The 21,321-nt window shown below is 46.4% G+C and overlaps 2 protein-coding genes across 8 annotated transcripts in view; both read left to right on the forward strand.

Annotated features, from left to right (window-relative positions):
* The window catches only part of WEE2 (WEE2 oocyte meiosis inhibiting kinase), a 36,759-nt gene extending 26,546 nt beyond the window's left edge, over positions 1-10,213 (forward strand). For 5 of the 7 annotated variants that reach the window (XM_063928973.1, XM_063928976.1, XM_063928977.1 and 2 more), the window contains exons 11-12: positions 4,583-4,725; positions 6,043-6,591. In XM_063928973.1, coding sequence (XP_063785043.1) covers positions 4,583-4,725; positions 6,043-6,193 — 294 coding nt within the window. In that variant the 3' untranslated portion in view covers positions 6,194-6,591. Of the gene's footprint in view, positions 1-4,582; positions 4,726-6,042; positions 6,593-9,726 lie in introns of those variants that run through there. The other 2 variants (XM_063928979.1, XM_063928974.1) reach the window with 2 other exon arrangements.
* Positions 10,214-17,915: 7,702 nt separating this feature from the next.
* The window catches only part of SSBP1 (single stranded DNA binding protein 1), a 76,969-nt gene continuing 73,563 nt past the window's right edge, over positions 17,916-21,321 (forward strand). Inside the window, exon 1 of the mRNA XM_063928980.1 lies at positions 17,916-18,023. The gene's annotated coding sequence lies outside the window, so the exon portion shown is untranslated. The remainder of the gene's footprint in view (positions 18,024-21,321) is intronic.

The following is a 21,321-nucleotide window of genomic DNA, read 5'->3' on the forward strand; positions in this document are numbered from 1 at the left end:
CAAAGTCTCCCTCCGACAGGGAGGCAGTTCTGGAAGCCATTCACAAGCTGTACTCCCAGCAGGTGATAATCAAGGTACCCCTCTTACAACAGGGGAAGGGGTATTATCCCACACTATTTGTGGTACCGAAGCCGGACGGCTCGGTGAGACCAATATTAAATCTAAAATCTTTGAACACTTACATAAAAAGGTTCAAATTCAAGATGGAGTCACTCAGAGCGGTGATAGCGAACCTGGAAGACGGGACTATATGGTGTCGCTGGACATCAAGGATGCTTATCTCCACGTCCCAATATATCCTTCTCACCAAGGGTACCTCAGGTTTGTAGTACAAAACTGTCATTATCAGTTTCAGACGCTGCCGTTTGGATTGTCCACGGCGCCTCGGGTCTTTACCAAGGTAATGGCCGAAATGATGATTCTTCTACGAAGAAAAGGCATCTTAATTATCCCTTACTTGGACGATCTCCTGATAAGGGCAAGAACCAAGGAACAGTTAGAAGTCGGAGTGGCACTATCTCAGGTAGTGCCAAGTCAGCACGGATGGATTCTAAATATTCCAAAATCGCAGCTGATTCCAACGACACGTCTACTGTTCTTAGGAATGATTCTGGACACAGTCCAGAAGAAGGTGTTTCTCCCGGAGGAGAAGGCCAGGGAGTTATCCGAGCTAGTCAGGAACCTCCTAAAACCAGGACAGGTCTCAGTGCATCAGTGCACAAGGGTCCTGGGAAAAATGGTGGCTTCTTACGAAGCGATTCCATTCGGAAGATTCCATGCAAGAACTTTTCAGTGGGATCTACTGGGAAAATGGTCCGGATCGCATCTTCAGATGCATCAACGGATAACCCTGTCGCCAAGGACAAGGGTGTCTCTCCTGTGGTGGCTTCAGAAGGCTCATCTACTAGAGGGCCGCAGATTTGGCATTCAGGATTGGATCCTGGTAACCACGGATGCCAGCCTGAGAGGCTGGGGAGCAGTCACACAGGGAAGGAATTTCCAGGGCTTGTGGTCAAGCATGGAAACATCTCTTCATATAAACATTCTAGAACTAAGGGCCATTTACAATGCCTTAATTAAAGCAAAACCTCTGCTTCAGGGTCAGGCGGTGTTGATCCAGTCGGACAACATCACGTCAGTCGCCCACATAAACAGACAGGGCGGCACGAGAAGCAGGAGGGCAATGGCAGAAACTGCAAGGATTCTTCGCTGGGCGGAAAATCATGTGATAGCACTGTCAGCAGTGTTCATTCCGGGAGTGGACAACTGGGAAGCAGACTTCCTCAGCAGACACGACCTTCACCCGGGAGAGTGGGGACTTCACCCAGAAGTCTTCCACCAAATTGTAAACCGTTGGGAAAGACCAAAGGTGGACATGATGGCGTCACGTCTAAACAAAAAACTGGACAGATATTGCGCCAGGTCAAGGGACCCTCAGGCAATAGCAGTGGACGCTCTGGTAACGCCGTGGGTGTACCAGTCAGTGTATGTATTCCCTCCTCTGCCCCTCATACCGAAAGTATTGAGAATCATAAGAAGGAGAGGAGTAAGAACTATACTCGTGGTTCCGGATTGGCCAAGAAGGTCTTGGTACCCGGAACTTCAAGAGATGCTCACGGACGAACCGTGGCCTCTACCTCTAAGACAGGACCTGCTACTGCAGGGGCCTTGTCTGTTCCAAGACTTACCGCGTTTGACGGCATGGCGGTTGAACGCCGGATCCTGAAGGACAAGGGCATTCCAGAAGAAGTCATCCCTACTCTGGTAAAAGCCAGAAAGGAAGTAACCGCAAAACATTATCACCGCATTTGGCGTAAATATGTTGCGTGGTGTGAGGCCAAGAAGGCCCCTACACAGGAATTTCAACTGGGTCGTTTCTTGCATTTCCTGCAAACAGGACTGTCTATGGGCCTAAAATTAGGGTCCATTAAGGTTCAAATTTCGGCCCTGTCGATATTCTTCCAGAAAGAACTGGCTTCAGTACCTGAAGTTCAGACATTTGTGAAAGGGGTGCTGCACATACAGCCTCCTTTTGTGCCTCCAGTGGCACCTTGGGATCTCAATGTTGTGTTGAGATTTCTAAAATCACACTGGTTTGAACCATTGTCTACGGTAGATTTAAAATATCTCACGTGGAAGGTGTCGATGCTGTTGGCCTTGGCTTCAGCTAGGCGTGTGTCAGAATTGGCGGCTTTATCATGTAAAAGCCCTTACCTAAATTTTCATTCTGACAAGGCGGAATTGAGGACTCGTCCTCAATTTCTACCTAAGGTGGTTTCTGCATTTCACATGAACCAACCTATTGTGGTACCTGCGGCTACTAGGGACTTAGAGGACTCTAAGTTGCTGGACGTTGTCAGGGCCTTGAAAATATATGTTTCCAGGACGGCTGGAGTCAGGAAAACTGACTCGCTGTTTATCCTGTATGCACCCAACAAGCTGGGTGCTCCTGCTTCAAAGCAGACGATTGCTCGTTGGATTTGTAGTACAATTCAGCTTGCACATTCCGTGGCAGGATTGCCACAGCCAAAATCAGTAAAAGCCCATTCCACAAGGAAAGTGGGCTCATCTTGGGCGGCTGCCCGAGGGGTCTCGGCTTTACAACTTTGCCGAGCAGCTACTTGGTCAGGGGCAAACACGTTTGCTAAATTCTACAAATTTGATACCCTGGCTGAGGAGGACCTGGAGTTCTCTCATTCGGTGCTGCAGAGTCATCCGCACTCTCCCGCCCGTTTGGGAGCTTTGGTATAATCCCCATGGTCCTTACGGAGTCCCAGCATCCACTTAGGACGTTAGATAAAATAAGATTTTACTTACCGATAAATCTATTTCTCGTAGTCCGTAGTGGATGCTGGGCGCCCATCCCTAGTGCGGATTGTCTGCAATACTTGTATATAGTTATTGTTACAAAAAATTCGGGTTATTATTGTTGAGCCATCTTTTCAGAGGCTCCTTTAAATTTATCATACTGTTAACTGGGTTCAGATCACGAGTTGTACGGTGTGATTGGTGTGGCTGGTATGAGTCTTACCCGGGATTCAATATCCTTCCTTATTATGTACGCTCGTCCGGGCACAGTATCCTAACTGGCTTGGAGGAGGGTCATAGGGGGAGGAGCCAGTGCACACCACCTGATATCTCAAGCTTTTATTTTGTGCCCTGTCTCCTGCGGAGCCGCTATTCCCCATGGTCCTTACGGAGTCCCAGCATCCACTACGGACTACGAGAAATAGATTTATCGGTAAGTAAAATCTTATTTTTAGCTGCTGACCTCTAACTCTGCAAGTCTGGGACAATTCAAACTTTAATTTCTGTCCTGGAAACTTCCTATTGGTTTCAGTAGGTGGCTTTAGATGGGTATCCGGACTCCAGGTCGACACACCTTAGGTCGACAGGGACAAGGTCGACAGGGACAAGGTCGACATGAGTTTTTCACGATTTTTTTTCTTTTTTTGAACCTTTTCATACTTAACGATCCACGTGGACTACGATTGGAACGGTAAAGTGTGCCGAGTGAAGCGGTAGCGGAGCGAAGGCACCATGCCCGAAGCATGGCGAGCGAACGCGGTGCACTAATTGGGGTTCCCGGTCACTCTACGAAGAAAACGACAAAAAAAAAAAACATAAATCCATGTCGACCTTTTTCCATGTCGACCTTTTTCCATGTCGACCTTTTTCCATGTCGACCGGTTTCCATGTCGACCGGTTTCCATGTCGACCGGTTTCCATGTCGACCGGTTTCCATGTCGACCGGTTTCCATGTCGACCTAATGTGTGTTGACCAATTGGCGTCGACCTAAGGTGTCGACCTAATGTGTGTTGACCAATTGGCGTCGACCTAAGGTGTCGACCCTCAGTCCCAGACCCCTTTAGATGTGTGTATTGATGCTATTAGTGGCTAGAAGTTGTGCTGTTGGATTTGAGCCTCAATTCACACCCAGCTCAGTTCAAAATGACACACATGGGTATAGAGCGGGTGGCACTTGATATAAAGACTGTTGGGATTTCGGCATCTGAGTGCCGGGATCCCGACTGCTGGTATACCGACAAGTATTCTCCTTCTTGGGGTGTCCACGACACCCCTGGAGGGAGAATAAACAGCATGGTGCAACCGTGCCCGCAAGGGGCTCTTTTGCGTTCCCCTCTGCTTATGGCGGTTGGGACCTCGGCGCTGGGATCCCAAGCGCTGGGGAAACGTACTACACCCGTATAGAGCAGGGATGGGGAACCTTTAGCCCTCCAGCTGTTTTTGCTGAACTTCACATCCCAGCATGCCCTGCAACAGTTTTATCATGGCCAAATTGCAAAACTGTTGCAGGACATGCTGGTATTTGTAGTTTTAGCAACAGCTGAAGGGCCAAAGGTTCCCCATCCCTGATATAGAGGAATCCCCGTTCCTCCGGCTGGCCAGCTTGTGTAACTGCATGGGACAGGTAGACTAATAGGAATGCCTTCCACTGGACTTCAGCCATAGATAGGTCCTAAAGGGTAATGTTTGGGAGCGATTACTCTCGGAAAGGATTACACAGATTCAGTTACTTGCATCTTGCAAATTAACGTTTTATTTTTCCCAATACTACAGCTACTGATACACCCAGATCCACAATCAAGACCCTCGGCAGCTGCCATGATTAAACATTCTGTACTCCGGCGATCCCTTGGGAAGGCAGCGCAGCTTCAGAAACAACTCAATGTTGAGAAGTTTAAAACAGCCATGCTGGAGAGGTCAGTGGGGTTATCTCTAATATAGGTGCATCTGATGGTACAGTATGGTAACCCCCTCTTTGTGATTCTGTCCTCCACAACCACCAGTGGTGGTGTCCTGTAGGTGGACCACCTATCGATAGCTGAGGCTCTCCTACTGTATCTCTGGGCCATACATATAGGGGTGGTATAGACAAGGCAGGGGAAAGAATACACAGGCAAGGTAGACTGGGTACCAGGTCTTCTGATATACATGAGTGTGTATATATGTGTGTGTGTGTGTGTCTGTCTGGAACACTTTCAATTGAAAAATAATCCACATTGTGTGATAGTTGGGAAAGCAGTTTGTTGGTGGGTATGGTTTTGTGGAAATCACCACCAGATATCACTAGAGGGAGATGTATCAATCCTTTGAGAAATTAAGTGGAGGAGTTGCCCATAACTAATCGGTTTCACACTGTCCTTTATCTAGCACAGCATTTCAAATTCCAGTTAGAACTTTGGTTGCTTTGGGATACTACTCCATCGTATCTCTCTCCAAGGCTTGATACATCCTTCCCTACATGACCAGGTCTTGCCAGCGGGCTTATTATTGCACTGTTCACAGGAACAATCTTTCCCAGACTAGGACATATCTCCCCCCCCCCCCTCCCCTTTTCACTTCCCCGTCACCCGGCTCCATAGCCCTGCATGCTAATATGGATCAGATTGTCTCAATATTGGCCTGCAGGTATGAACAAGCCGGCACAAAAGATGAACAAGCGCGGGGCCGCTCATCGTTGGCGACTACACACTGAGCGATATGAACAAGTTCTCGTTCATATCATTCAGTAAAATCTCTAAGTGTGTAGGGCCTATAAGACTTGGACTCATTTCCTGTAGTTTTCTCAAGTCCTCCTGCATGGATGCCCCTGTTGCCCTCCTGCAGTCATGACACATCATGGGCGTCACTCCTGTGTCACGGGAGCATTTGCAAGGATTTAAGTAATCCATTTAATTTCTATCATTGAGGCTACCAGACATAGAAGGATAATTTGTGCCGGGGTACCTGAAAGTGCAACAGCAGCCAGCAACTAGTGTCCATCATTTGTCTAATACGAAAGCCAAAGCGATGGGTTTCTGGGTATCTTGCCATCTCTCCTACAATGCTAATCCTACAAAGGATCCACAGACTAAATGTAACCAGCTTTGTTATACCAGAGTTTTTGTAATTCTCCATAGACTTCTATTGTCACTGCCATTGTCTGTCTGAACTCTCCACCCCATCCCCACACGGAAACTAAAATAAAAAAGCTGTAATCTGTACTTTTGTCTGATTTTATGCTTTCTACCCTACAGAGAGCTGAAGGCTGCAAAACTGGCACAAAGTTCTGCAATGGACGAATGCCCTGACCTACCCTCTCAGGCAAACTTGCTTTGCAGGACAAGAAAGCGTCTGGTGGGTGGCAAAAATACTCGTTCGTTAAGCTTCACCTGTGGTGGTTATTAGAACTACCGCTTATAGGAAACCTTGGTGGGTCTCCAACTGTTGAACTACACTCCTAGTGTACCCAGGCCATTCCATAATGGTTTGCCTACAGAATAGCTGTCGCTGGTCTACACTATACAATCTGAGCCTCTTGTATCTTCTGTTCCCCACTGATGGACTATTTGGCATTAGATGGTGGTTGTCATGCCCAAACATGCTGTAGCCACAATTTATAAACTGTTCAATAAAACCCAGCATGCCACTGTGCCAGCACTGGATCAGATTAATCTCCTAATTTGTACTTATTGCTCTTTGTTGTGTATATATTGTATAGAAGGTAATGTTTTATGATATGGTCCACTTTTTTTCAAGGATGTGGCTTTTTTTTTTTTATTACAGACAGTCTAATCTGTTAATGCATTATTTTATCTTAATTTATCTTCTGGTTTTTTAAATAAAATGTACATTTTTTTGGAAGCCTCCTATTGGTCAGATGGTCTGATTGCTGAACGTAGCGGGCAAACCGTTTCAGAGAGCCGAGTGGCCGAGCGGGAATCTAACTGGAGTATTAAACTGTAGCTGAAACTCTAAGCATAACAACTGAGAATACATCCCATCCCGTAGCCAAAACTTGCTAGCATTCCAACTGAGAATACATCTCATCCAGTAACCAGAGACTGTTACACATCTAACAGTTCAAACACAAACCTTAAGAAGATTCCTGTCCTGACTCTACTTGTCCAATAGTGTTCTCTATATTAGAAAGTTAACATGGGGAAGCTAGCCTGTGGGTATAGATTCCTCTTGCAAGTCTTTGGGATACAAATTGCAAGCTTCAATACATTCTACTGGTAACAATCTCAATTAAATAGCGCATTGTCATATGGGATCCCAACTAAACAGTGTGATTAAGTTCTACCGGAGATCAGTGACTTAGTTTGTAGGGATGAGATTTTTAAAGTGGTAAAGACTAGGTTTAGGGTTTCCTAATCTCTGTTCTTAAGGCACAATAACAGTTCAGGTTTTAAGGAAAGACATTCTTGAGGACAGATTAAATACAGAATAACTGAAGTACTAATTAAGTCACCTGTGATCAAGTATGGCTGTCCTTAAAACCTGGACTGTTACTGTGCCTTGAGGACTGAAGTTGAAGAAACACGACTAGCTGCAACAATGCAGAGGACTACCAAACAGGAATAGTAGGGTTGTACCTCTACACACTTCCTGGGGTTTAGTGCAGTTTTCCGATTTTAATCCTGGGAATAGTATTATAGCAATTGGTGATTTGCTTAAGACTTACAGGTGGTTATTAGACTGTTTGGAGATGGCTGTTACTGTATACTTCTATTGCACTTCACAATACATTATACTGATCTACCAGACTCTACAAAAAGCAGGGAGGAAACAGAGACCATACAGTATACACAAGATACTTTGTAACCTTCCCTTCTGTGGTAACTCAAGTTAGGTGACAGAGCTGCAAAATGTATGAGTCTAACCTGAAAAATGATCTGCCACCTTGTACTGTAGGTAACTGGGGCACTCAAGCTGACCGCTATTGTACGGAAGGTGCCTTTATTGTACGGAAGGTGCCTTTATTGTACACTTGCTGCCAGCAGGCGGCTGTACAGGACACCCTTTACAAAAAAAATTTAATCCACTATTTTTTATTTCCCCCCAAAACTGGGACAAAGTGAGCTTTGTACCAGAGTCCATTTTGTGAAGCATATGGACAAACACAAATCTAATCTACATGCATGCCTTTTGTGCTTCAATTGACTAATTTCACAAAATGAATTCAATACACAACCAATGCACTGTTAAGTGATATACGAAACTTAATGCATACAGTATGAGGTTGGGCTGAAATAGAAACGTTCACGGTGTGCAAATTCTACATTTTATGGCATCAAATGTGTTCATAGGTAACATCAAATTAGTTTAAGAATTATAGGTATGACAAATTTCACTGATCTGCTTCTGTAGCGTGCAACTGTCATTTGACTGACAAACCATATTTACTGTGCCAGCGCAATGTTGAGGAGTGTCTGGTGGGTCATGTGACTTTGGGTATCTTGGGTTTGGATGCCCAGAGAAGGAGTGCAAAAACTTACCCGAATATAGTTCTGGCTGCCATTTACAGAATGAGTCATAGGGGGAGATGTACTAAGCAGTGATGAAAGTGGAGAAGTGGATCAGTGGAGAAGTTGCCCATGGCAACCAATCAGCATTGACGTAATATTTATAATTTGCATACTATAAAAGTATACAGAGCAGCTGATTGGTTGCCATAGGCAACTTCTCCACTGGCTCACTTCTCCACTTTTATCACTGCTTAGTAAATGTCCCCCATAGTGTCATTGGTGCATAAACAAAATAGCCTAAAATAAGTAATTGGTCAAACAACATATCAGAATGCAGTAAAGAAAATTGTGTAGGAAGATTAAAAGGATGTAAATATTATAACTAGTGAAAGTTGATCTTAAATTATCCTTTATTTATATGGCGCCACAAGGGTTCCGCAGCGCCCAATTACAGAGTACATAAACAAATCATCAAAACAGGATAACAGCAACTTACAGTTGATGACAGTATAGGACAAGTACAGGGTAAATAAACATAGCTACATCAGCAGATGACACTGGAATAAGTATCAGGTGGCAGAAGACTGCAGGATTTGGTGCAGTTGAAGATTAATAAAGTAAGAAAGGATAAGCACATGAGGGAAGAGGGCCCTACTCGTGAGAGCTTACATTCTAAAGGGGAGGGACAGACAGACAGACAGACGGGGTACATAGAGAGCGTGGAACAGAGGATTAGGATGAAATTTGGCTGGGTTTTTTGTGAAGAAGTGTCTTGAGAGCCTGTTTGAAGTTTTGTGGAGAGTCTGAGGGGGAGAGGTAGGGAATTCCAGAGAAATGGAGCAGCATGTGAAAATTCTTGGAGGTAGGAGTGGGAGGAAGTAATCTGTAGGCAGGAGAGTCCGCGTGCATTAGCAGAGCGAAGAGGACGGGTGGGAGAGTAAAGGGAGATAAGGTCAGAGATGTAGATGGGAGAGGAGTGGGTGAATGCTTTGTAGGTGAGTGTGAGAAGCTTGAAATTGATTCTGGAAGGGGAGCCAGTGAAGGTCTAGTAAGAGAGGAGAGGTGGACGTAGTGCGTTTGGTGAGGAAGATGAGCCGGGCAGCAGCATCGAGGATAGATTGGAGTGGAGAGAGGTTTTTGTCAGGAGGAGATTACAGTAATCCAGTTTTGAGATGACCAGTGAGTGGGTAAGAGTCTTGGTAGCATCCTGGGTCAGAAAGGGTCTGATCCTGGAAATACTTTTGTGTGCATTTAAATGTGCAATGACTATAATACTACAGGGTGGGCAATAAATATAGTGAGAAAGATGTACCTCATTTTATCCATTTAAGATGGATGTTAGACATGATGTGTAATTGATCACTAACAAATTTAATTTTTTGGATGACATTTTGGAGTGCATTCATGGTTTTTTTTTTTTTTTTTCAAGACCGAACTTTTGATAGAATTTTTTTTTCCATTGTTTTTCAGAGTTTAGCTTGACCTATAGCCGCAGCCCTCAATCCCAGCATCTAAGTCTCCACCAAGAAGGAAACTTCACACATTGTGGTGGCCATAAAGGGAAACAGGCCTTAGGAAGTGTCAAGGCATCTCTCTATCACTAATGTCCCACCGGCTGTGCTGCTTAGATATTACTTTCACCATGACAAGAGCTTACACATCTAGCAGTGGGGTGTAATTGAAACAACGTGACGTGAAGTTGCCTATTAAAATATCTAGGTAAAATGCTGGGGTGGGTAACTAACACAATTGCTAAAAAAAAAAAAAACTTCCCCGGCCTTTCACTTCCTCTTACATTAATGGACAAGTGTAAAATTCCTGTCATGTTTAACTTTGAAATCATTGTTCTGAAAGGATATGTCAAAAACACTCAAATAAAAAATGTAACTGAGAATGCCATTACGTTGCTGGAGTTTAATATATGGTATGAATAATTAAATTAGTTTCCTTTTGGTTATGCCAACTTTATTTTTATTTTTTTATTGTTTACATAGAAAAAAAAAAATATCTAGTCTCCAAATGTTTCTTTCCATCAATGTTCTTTAGGATAGGTGACAATGAATCTTGTATCATAGCTGTAAACACAATGCAGAGTACTATACCTGAACATATCTATCTAGATTTTGTTACCTATATATACACTTGCACTTTTTCAGACTGATTAACAATTATTTTATTCCATTTTATTTATAGTGTGCCACAAGTGTTTCGCAGCACCATATATATGGCAGAACAATACAGGATACACAGAACTTTACATTACAGTAACAGAAAAAGTAAAAAAAGAGCACGGGTAGCAATTAGCAGCACAATTCTCACTACACACTACAGCCGAGATGAAAGGAAGCAAAGGAGTAATTGTCGCACTACTGGGGGCAGGCAGCCAGGGGCAAATGCAGGATTTGCAGGAGAGGGTTTCCAGAGGGGGGAGGAGCCAAGCATGGGGGTGGAGACTGAAGTGACTCAGTCTATGCAAGGTTCGTTAAACTATTGTAGATAGACAGACCAAATATTTTGTAATAGTCATAGAGCAATTTCCATTCTAAAATTGCATTTGAAAATAACGGGTCTTCATACCAAATGAATAAAGGACTAACAAGCCAGTTGCTCTTCATAATGGTGGCAACATTGAACTGGCTCAGAATTCCTTTATTCATTCCGTATGAAGACCTGTGATCTACACTGCTATACATGGGGCTCGATTAACCCGGGGTGGCACCAGGGCAAATATTTTTAATGCAGTTCCAGAGTGCCTACTATGGGCCAGATGTAATAACGTCTGAGTTGGCCAGAGGTGCGGGTTCCCAGCCAACATTGGATTTTTTTTTTTAAAGTGGCAATCATTTACAAGGCAAAACCGTGCCTTGTAAATAATTGCTGCTTTAAAAAAAAAAAAAACACTCGAGTTTAGCCAGGAACCCGCACCTCCGGCCAACTCGGACTTCATTATATCCGGCCCTACATTAAATATATATCAGTGGCGTGCAGGGAGGTCAGTGGCTGGTGAGGCACTACAGCCATAATGTCTGCCGAATCCTGTCAATGACCCCTACTGCCGCCGAGCCAATGCCCGCTACTGCCCCTGAGCTGATGCCCGCTGCCAATTTTGTTGTCCAGGGCTTCCATTAACTTAATGAAAAAGGGTTGAATGGGTTAAAAAAAAAAATGCGTGATGTCCCCCCTCCTAAGTATAACCAGCCTCGGGCTCTTTGAGTCGGTCCTGGTTGTTTAAATAGTGGTGAAAAAATTGGACAGGGGTTCCCCATATTTAGACAACCAGCACCGGGCTCTTAGTCCGGTCCTGGTTCCAAAAATACGGGGGACAAAAGATGTAGGGGTCCCCTGTATTTTTAAAACCAGCACCGGGCTCCACTAGTCAGGGACATAATGCCACAGCCTGGGGACACATTTATTACGGCCGTGGCATTACCCCCCCAACTAGTCACCACTGGCTGGGGTTCCCTGGAGGAGTGGGACCCCTTAAATCAAGGATTCTACCCCCCCCCCCCTCCAGGCACCCAAGAGCCAGAGGTGAAGGTGGTGGGTGCCGGGCTGATAGCCTTAAGAGTGTAAGAAAAGGACTTCCGGTGGGCGGACCTACGGCTGGCCGCATTTTAACGAGAGCTCTGTCCCCCTGCTCCCTTACCATCTAATAAGGGGAGCAAATACACACTCCGGCCCCTCCAAACATCACAGGGCCTGGCGGAGATAGAGGTGGGCAAGAGGGCACCAACACCCCGGCTCCCCGACGCCTCCAACCCTGGATCTCGGACGCCAGCTGTGGCGTGTGCAGCCTGCGGCCGCCATCATGAAAGTGGCCGGGCGCCCTGCTCCCCCTCTCCCCCGTCCTGCCTACCGCCCGAGATGAGAGAAGCGGGTGCTGTGCCGGACCATCGCGCCCCTGTATCCCGGCTCGTAGCAGCGGACGCTACTAGGCAACAGAGCGGGACCCAGCCGGCGGGGAGACGACGCCGCTGGAAGCCAGGGGGAGACGCCGTGCAGGCCCCCCTCCTCCCCCGCAATACAAACACAGGTACTGGCCACACTGGACTGCTCTGCTGCGCAATATAAGCCAGCAACAGTACAATCACTTGAGGTGTGCTCTCCAAAGCTGCTGGCTGCGCCCTGTATGACCCCTGATGCCTGAATCCCTGCATGGTGCCTCTCCCAGACCACAGGATCTGTAAACGCAGCCCTCCTACTTGCTCTCCCTACACCCCTGCCTACCATCTATTCGTGCCGACACATTTCTCCGTGAAGGGGGGGAGAGGTTGCTGACCCTCGCACAGCTTCTGGAGCTGCTGCGCGCAGAACATATATTATCCCATCGGCGATTGACATGCCGCATTGTCGTCAGCTGTGCCCACGCACTTGTAACTCGACAGACATAATACTCCCTGCAGGGCAGGATAATTGATTTCATCTACTTTCTCATCGTGACACGACACGTCCTCTTTTTATTATCATGGATAAATATGTGGCAAAATCTCAGCGAGGTGGTTGCGGATCCGCACCGGTGAAAACTAAGGAAACTAGGGCCTCGGCCTCCATGCATGCTTGCTCTCCGCCTCCCTCACCCAATACCAATGTCTTGGACTGTGTACCGGACCCCTCCAGATACAGGGCAGACGCGGTGACCAGGGCACAGAAAATCTCTGACATCCTCTCACCGCTGTTGGACAAGAAACTCGCCGGTCTGAAAGACGCCATCGACTCCATCATGACGCAGCTAAAGGAATACAGCTCCCGGCTGGATGAGGCCGAACAACGGGTCTCGAACCTGGAAGATGATCTGACAGCAACGCGTTCTATCGTCGATAGTCAAGCATCCATTATCTCCGCCATACAAGAAAAGCTCGAGGATTTAGAAAATCGTAATCGTCGAAATAATCTCCGGCTGATAGGCTTGCCAGAATCGGTCAAACCTCGGGAGCTGCTGTCCTTGGTCTCTACCTGGCTGCCGACGGAACTTGGATGTTTGCCGGGAGGTGAATCCATGTTGATCGAGCGAGCTCATCGCATTGGCCCTGACTTCCAGACGGACCGCCGCAGACCCCGGCCAGTCATATTTAAATTTCTTAACTACACGGACAAGGTCAAGACGATGGAAGCATACCGCAAAGCTCAAGGCCTCGCCTATCACGGCGATAAATTGCTTCTGTTCCAAGACTTTTCGTATAATGTAGCCATGAGAAGGCGGGAATTCTCTCCAGCTTGCAAGATCCTATTTGAAGAAGGAATCCGTTTCGCCCTGCTTTATCCAGCAAAGCTTCGTGCTCAATATAATGGGAAAACGTATTTGTTCGACACCTCTTCAGCAGCCAAGACGTTTGCAGAATCGTTACGAGATCCGTCCTCGCCGGCCTCCAGAGACAAAGGGGTATATGCAATTGCGGTCGAATTCCCGAAATTGTCGAATTTCGGGTCATTTTCGACCAAAAAAAAAAATCGCCTATGCAATTCAGTGCTTTCCGACCAAAAAACGGACTTTCAAAATTCGACTTTTTGAAATTCGAATTTTTGCAAATTCGACTTTTCTGCAATGATACAAGTGCTGCAATTCGACCAAAGCATATTCAATTCAAGTTTGGAAATTCGACAGCAGTGCTTTTAGACAGCAAATTCGTCATTTTCAATCCGCCACACTTTGGAGGGTGAAAACAAATAAAAAAAATTTAAACATGTTTTTTTGTGTGTTTTTTTTTTTTTTTTTTTTGGGAATAGCAGATCTATTTATATTAGAAGGGTTTAGGTACTTTTTTTTTTTTGGAGGCACAAATATTATTTCTATATTTTTTAAAATTTTTTTTTTTTTTTTTATGCTGGAACGGTAAAATCATAAAAAAAAATGGCGTGGGGTTCCCCCTCCAAAGCATAACCAGCCTCGGGCTCTTCGAGCTGGTCCTGGTTCTAAAAATGCGGGGAAAAAATTGACAGGGGATCCCCCGTATTTTTAAAACCAGCACCGGGCTCTGCTGCTGGTGCCAAAAATACGGGGGACAAAAAGAGTAGGGGTCCCCCGTATTTTTTAACACCAGCATCGGGCTCCACTAGCTGGACAGATAATGCCACAGCCGGGGGTCACTTTTATGCCGTGCCCTGCGGCCGTGGCATTAAATATCCAACTAGTCACCCCTGGCCGGGGTACCCTGGGGGAGTGGGGACCCCTTCAATCAAGGGGTCCCCCCCCCCGCCACCCAAGGGCCAGGGGTGAAGCCCGAGGCTGTGTCCCCCCCCCCCCCCCCCCCCATCCAATGGGCTGCGGATGGGGGGGCTGATAGCCTTTTGTGATAATAAAAAGATATTGTTTTTTCCAGTAGTACTACAAGTCCCAGCAAGCCTCCCCCGCAAGCTGGTACTTGGAGAACCACAAGTACCAGCATGCGGGAGAAAAACGGGCCCGCTGGTACCTGTAGTACTACTGGGAAAAAAATACCCAAATAAAAACAGGACACACACACCGTCGACAGTAAAACTTTATTTCATACGTCGACACACACATACTTACCTATGTTCACACGCCGACATCGGTCCTCTTCTCCATGTAGAATCCACGGATACCTGAAAAGAAAAGTTCAATATACTCACCTCAGCCATGGTCCAGAGATAAATCCACGTACTTGGCAAAAAAAGAAGACGCAAATACCCGACCACTGGACTGAAAGGGGTCCCATGCTGACACATGGGACACCTTTCCACGAATGAGACCTGTCAGTGACAGCTGTCACAGAAAGGTCTCTAAGCCAATCAGGAAGCGCAACTTTGTTGCGCTCACCTGATTGGCTGTGCGCTGTCTGTACTGTGACAGCGCATCGCAAAGCCGCTCCATTACTTTCAATGGTGGGAACTTAGCGGCTAGCGGTGAGGTCACCCGCCGGTCAGCGGCTGACCGGCGGGTGACCCCACCGCTACCCGCAAAGTTCCCACCATTGAAAGTAATGGAGCGGCTTTGCGATGCGCTGTCACAGTACAGACAGCGCACAGCCAATCAGGTGAGCGCCACGGAAGTAGCGCTTCCTGATTGGCTGAAGGGACTTCAGTGACAGGAGTCACGTGGTGTCCCGGCATTCGGGAGAAAGGGGTCTGATGTGAAAGCATTGGACCCCTTTCTAGTCCGGTATGGAGCGGGTATTTGCGTTTTTTTTTTTTACAAGTACGTGGATTTATCTCTCTGGACGTGGATTTATCTCTGGACGCTGGAAGGTGAGTATTATTTTTTCACAGGTACCCTCGGATCGTCGGAGACCGTGGCAGTCGGCGTGTCAACATAGGTAAGTATGTGTGTGTCGGTAGTGTGTAATAAAGTTTTACTTGTCACGTTGTCTGTGTCCTGTTTTTATTTGGGTATTTTTTTCCCAGTAGTACTACAGGTACCAGCGGGCCCGTTTTTCTCCCGCATGCTGGTACTTGTGGTTCTCCAAGTACCAGCTTGCGGGGGAGGCTTGCTGGGACTTGTAGTACTACTGGAAAAAACAATATCTTTTCATTATCACAAAAGGCTATCAGCCCCCCCATCCGCAGCCCATTGGATGGGGGGGGGGGGGGGACAGCCTCGGGCTTCTCCCCTGGCCCTTGGGTGGCTGGGGGGGGACCCCTTGATTGAAGGGGTCCCCACTCCCCCAGGGTACCCCGGCCAGGGGTGACTAGTTGGATATTTAATGCCACGGCCGCAGGGCACGGCATAAAAGTGACCCCCGGCTGTGGCATTATCTGTCCAGCTAGTGGAGCCCGATGCTGGTGTTAAAAATACGGGGGACCCCTACTCTTTTTGTCCCCCGTATTTTTGGCACCAGCACCAGGCGCAGAGCCCGGTGCTGGTTTTTAAAAATAAGGGGGATCCCTGGCCAATTTTTCCCCGGATTTTTAGAACCAGGACCAGCTCGATGAGCCCGAGGCTGGTTATGCTTTGGAGGGGGGACCCCACGCCATTTTTTCCCCCGGGGTTTTCCAGTTTTTACCGTTTTTTAAAATCGCGGCAAAATCCGCCAAATCGGCCGATTTTCGCCCGCGACTCTGGCGAATCCGTTTTTCATTGAATATGGTGAATTCCGGAAGCCACCTTCCGGAATTCACCTGGCGAATTTAGTCGAATTAAAAAACGGCGAAAAATTGCCGCGATTCGCCGTGAATTGCATATACCCCAAAGACTTATAACATGTTTTCCCATAGACTCAGAATATTACTCATCTTTCCTAATGATTTCATGTTTGGTAATGTATGGCTGCTTACAAATTACCTTATTGTTATGATCATTACCGCACAGTATGTTTGTGGAACCGAATGTTCCTGGATATCCCTACCCCCCTTCATTCCCCTTCTCCCTCTTTACTTAATCCTCATTCCCTTTCTTCCCCCTCCCTTTTCTGTTTATTTAGATAGAATTATGTTTATGGTTTATAAAGTGTCCTCTGGACCACTGTTTTGGGTTAAAAAAAACTACATCAGAAAATGGACATAACCACTATATTTTGCATACAACAGTTTTTCCTACTGATCACATGGCATGGATTCATTGGTATTTACAATAGTTGGGCCTCCCTACTCGCTGGGATGGGGAGAGCCACATGGTTTATTGTATTGATGTTTTACACGTCCGACAGGACAGGCATCGGTTGATTTTTGATTAAAATGGCAGTTTCTTCGGAGACTAAGACAAATCTCAAGTTCCTTACTTGGGACGTCGAAGGCTTAAATACCCCGGTCAAGCGTAGGAAGATATTGCAACACCTTAAGCGGCTACGGCCAGATGTTGCGATGTTACAAGAGACACACTGGAAATTAGGAGATCCTAATGTCCTGAGAGACAATTGGTTCCAAGACTACACATCGGCCTCATACACTTCCAAAAAGAGGGGTGTGATAATTATATTCCACAACTCTCTCAGATATACGATATTAGATACCCATACTGATGAAGAAGGCCGGTTTTTGTTTATAAAACTACAACTAGAAGGAGAACTTTATACCCTTGTGACGTTATATGCGCCTAATTCAGAACATAACGCTTTCTTCACGGATATATATGTACGACTTCAGGATTGGGCTGAGGGCAGGATAATAATTGGGGGAGATTTTAACTCTACACTTCACCCTACTTTGGATAGATCAGATACACCTAGTGGCCGCGCACACTCCACACCAGCCGCTCTACAATTTCTATTGTCCTCGCTTAATTTGGTTGACCCTTGGCGACATCAGCATCCTGTCGGCCGAGAATACACGTTCTTCTCGCACCCACATGCCACTTCCAGCCGAATTGACTACTGGATGCTCTCCGATACACTGCTCTCCAGGGTAAGCGACTCCAAAGTAGAAAACATTGCCATCTCTGACCATGCACCCACCTGGTTCACACTAGACCTGCAATCTCCCAAAACTACCTCATTTAACTGGAGATTTCCCTCCTACTTATACACATCCATACGCGCACGCAGGGGGGGTTTCCGAGTACCTAGAAACCCCCCCTGGCGGGCGATCCATCCGCGCTGGTGACCGATTTTTTTTCTTCTGGCTACGGAGGAGCTGCACCTGTAACGTGGCTGCAGCATCTCCCTCCGTGTCCTTACACTGACAGGCAGCTGCTGTGCTGTCTGCCTGTAGGGGGAGCTGCAGCGAAAGCGCGCAGCTCCTCTCAGGCAGTACGTTGGGCATTATGACAGAGCCTGGTGAGGCAGGCAGTAGCTGTCCCTGCTATTATCAGCCACTCAGCACTACTGCAGCAGCCAGGTGAAAGAGGGGACAGTAGTGTACATGATGTCCCAATTACTGTGAGTAGCATGTGGTTGGGTGGAGGGGCTGTGCTTCCTGTCAATGGTGTGTTTGTAAACTCTATGCATGTATGCTGTATGTGTATATATGGCAGTATGTGTGCACGTTTACTCTGTGTGTGCATGTATAGTTGTATACTGTATGTATGTGTGTGTGCGTGTATACTGTGTGTGGCTGAGTGCATGTATGTGTGCTGTGTGCATGTATACTGTGTGTGTGCTGTGTGCATGTATATACTGTGTGTGGCTGTGTGCATGTATACTGTGTGCTGTGTGTAACAATTGACATAGGCGCTAATGAAAAAGTAATGATAAAGCTGAAGAAAAGAATATCATTAGTGGCACCTGTAAAGAAAAAGTTTGTTAGATAAATGTTTACAGCTCTTTTAGGGTAATGTGGAAAGAGCCGGTATACTGGAGTTTGATAGTGGTTCAGGTTACCTGTCCTTATCTTACACTAATCGGGACCTTTTCCTCCGCTGTCCGGTAATGCGTTGTCTTCAGATGCGTCTAGCCGCGATCGGCAGTTGTTGATGACGTCACCTGCTGGTCCCGTGAATCTGCTCCATGTCGTGGCTTGGCAGTTGCCGGTCTCCTTCCACGCTGTGTGTGTGTGTGTGTGTGTGTATGTTTGCTGTGTGTGTGTATGTATGTATATACGTACGTACGTACGTACGCTGTGTGCATGTACACTTTGTGTATGTAAGTATGCTGTGTGCATGTATACTGTGTATGTATGTGTGCTGTGTGCATGTATACTGGATGTATGTATGTGTGTTGTGCGCATGTACACTGTTGTGTGTGTGTGCATGCACACCGTGTGTATGTATGTATGTATGCTGTGTGTGTTTGTAAGTATGCTAGTGTATGTGTGTACGGCACTCATTTGACATACAAAATGATACTCAGGTGCACTCTGTATTTAATTTGAATCCAAGTAAAAAAGGCAGGAGCCTGTACCCCCAACACGTTGGTATGCTGTGGTCTTGCATCATTATTGTTTTTTTATAAAATCTAAGGGCCACATACATGTACGGAAACCCCCCCCATGAAAATCCTGCGTTTGCCACTGACATCTCCTGAATTTAAGACTTACTTAGAGACTAATTTCATACACTATGTTAAAGACAATGCACAGCATGAAGATGACATAAATCTCTTCTGGTCTGCCTCCAAGCCGGTGATGAGAGGTTACGTCATTGCATATGTTGCAAATAAACGTAAGAACCTTAATCAGAGATATCAGGATCTGGGTCTGGCACTCACTAATTCATATGCACTACTGTTGTCTTCCCCAACAGAGGATAACCGTAGAACCTATATCGAAACGAAACACCTCTATGATACTCTTTGCACGGAAAGGGCGCAATACGCCCTGGACTTTCAAAAACATAGATATTATAAATGGGACAACAAAGCAGGCAAGCTTCTTGCGAACATGGTTCGTAGTCAGCGCCCCGCCCCAACTATTTTATCCCTACATGCAGGCCCTCAATTGACCTCTGACCCAACGGTCATCGCAGACTCCTTTTCGACCTACTATAAGGAACTTTACACTGCCCCACCGGATGACCCTATTAGTGGCATGGCCTTCCTCCGCTCTGCCGGATCCCCTACATTGACTGGAGACGACAGGGCTTCCCTCATGGCACCGGTCACCGACTTAGAATTGGTGACGGTGGTTAAACAATTAGCTAACGGCAAATCTCCTGGCCCAGACGTTTGAGCGCGGAATACTATAAATTATTGTTACCCCATGTTGCATCCCATCTCCTATCACTCATTAATTCCATTTTATCAGGAAATGATGCTCCTTCCACTTTTAATCAAGCCCGTGTGATAATTCTACCAAAACCGGGGAAAGACCCCACCCAAGTTCAGTCGTACCGTCCAATTTCCCTCCTAAATCAAGACTTTAAGATTCTAACTGCTCTGATGGCGCATAGGCTGCAACTTTTACTGCCCACGCTCTTACATCCGTCCCAGACCGGCTTCGTAAAGGGGAGAACCTCGGTACATAATATCAGACAATTGTTGGCGGCATTGACCGCATCGACCCAGTCCCCGGGGGGAACATCCCTACTAGTGAGTTGCGATGCTGATAAAGCATTTGACCGTGTGTCGTGGTCGCATCTGCTGAGAGTCCTTCATTGCCAGGGATTCGGGGCTGATTTTGTTAAATTTTTTCGCACTATCTATGCCTCTCCGGCCGCATTCCTCACTGTGAACGGAATGAACACTGAGACCTTTATGTTGCATAGGGGCACGAGACAGGGATGCCCACTATCCCCACTTTTATTTGACCTGGCACTGGATCCGCTCATCAGACACTGTCATCTCAATACCACCTGGCGCAGGATTAAAATTGGTAATCAAGACCTTAAAGTCACGGCCTATGCAGATGACTTACTGCTATACTTCTCGAATCCCAAAGATGCGTTTCCTAGCTTATTATCTCTGCTGACGGTTTTTGAATCAATTTCTGGGTTCAAGATCAATAAATCTAAAACTGAGGCTTTAGCCCTCCATCCCGGTGCGACTCACGACTGGGATGGCCAATTCCCTTTTCAATGGGCAAAACAGACGATCACATACCTAGGCCTTAATATACCTATTAACCCAGCTGACTTATATAGATACAACTACCCACGAGTCATTGCACGTATCCTTGACGACTTTCAGAAGTGGAAGCACTTACCCCTCTCTTACCTAGGCAGATGCCAGCTGATTAAAATGATCACCTTCCCGAGATTACTATACCCCATTCAAATGTTGCCTCTACTGATTTCTGAGACAGACCTGAAAACTCTTAACAAGGCCTTCAGTGAATTTATCTTGGCATACAAAAAACCTAGGATCTCGCTATTTAAGCTATCCCAATCGCTGGGTGGTGTCAACTTACCCTGCATCAGAAGTTATGTGCTGGCTGCAAATTACCGATACGCAGTCGACTGGATATATGGGTTAGAGGCTTTCGCTAACACCGGCTTGGAACAGGCCTTTTGTCCTGACACCCCACTCGTTAGCTTACTGCAGACATGTCCATCCTCTCTCCCCCCTCAGATACAACGTAACATCCTACTAATGTCGACATGCACGGCTTGGAGACAAGCACGTTCTAGGATGGGCGTCTCCAGCCATACCACCACCTTTCTCCCCTTATCACACAATCCAGATTTTCGTGGAACAACCATACATAACACGCTGGTTGCTCTGGCACGACAAGACATTAGACTACTGTACCAGTTGATTGCTCGAGACACCTACCAGATGTGCACATATTCTACTCTTTGCGAGA

The sequence above is a fragment of the Pseudophryne corroboree genome, chromosome 6 (genome assembly GCF_028390025.1).
Source record: "Pseudophryne corroboree isolate aPseCor3 chromosome 6, aPseCor3.hap2, whole genome shotgun sequence".
NCBI classification, from domain to species: domain Eukaryota; kingdom Metazoa; phylum Chordata; class Amphibia; order Anura; family Myobatrachidae; genus Pseudophryne; species Pseudophryne corroboree.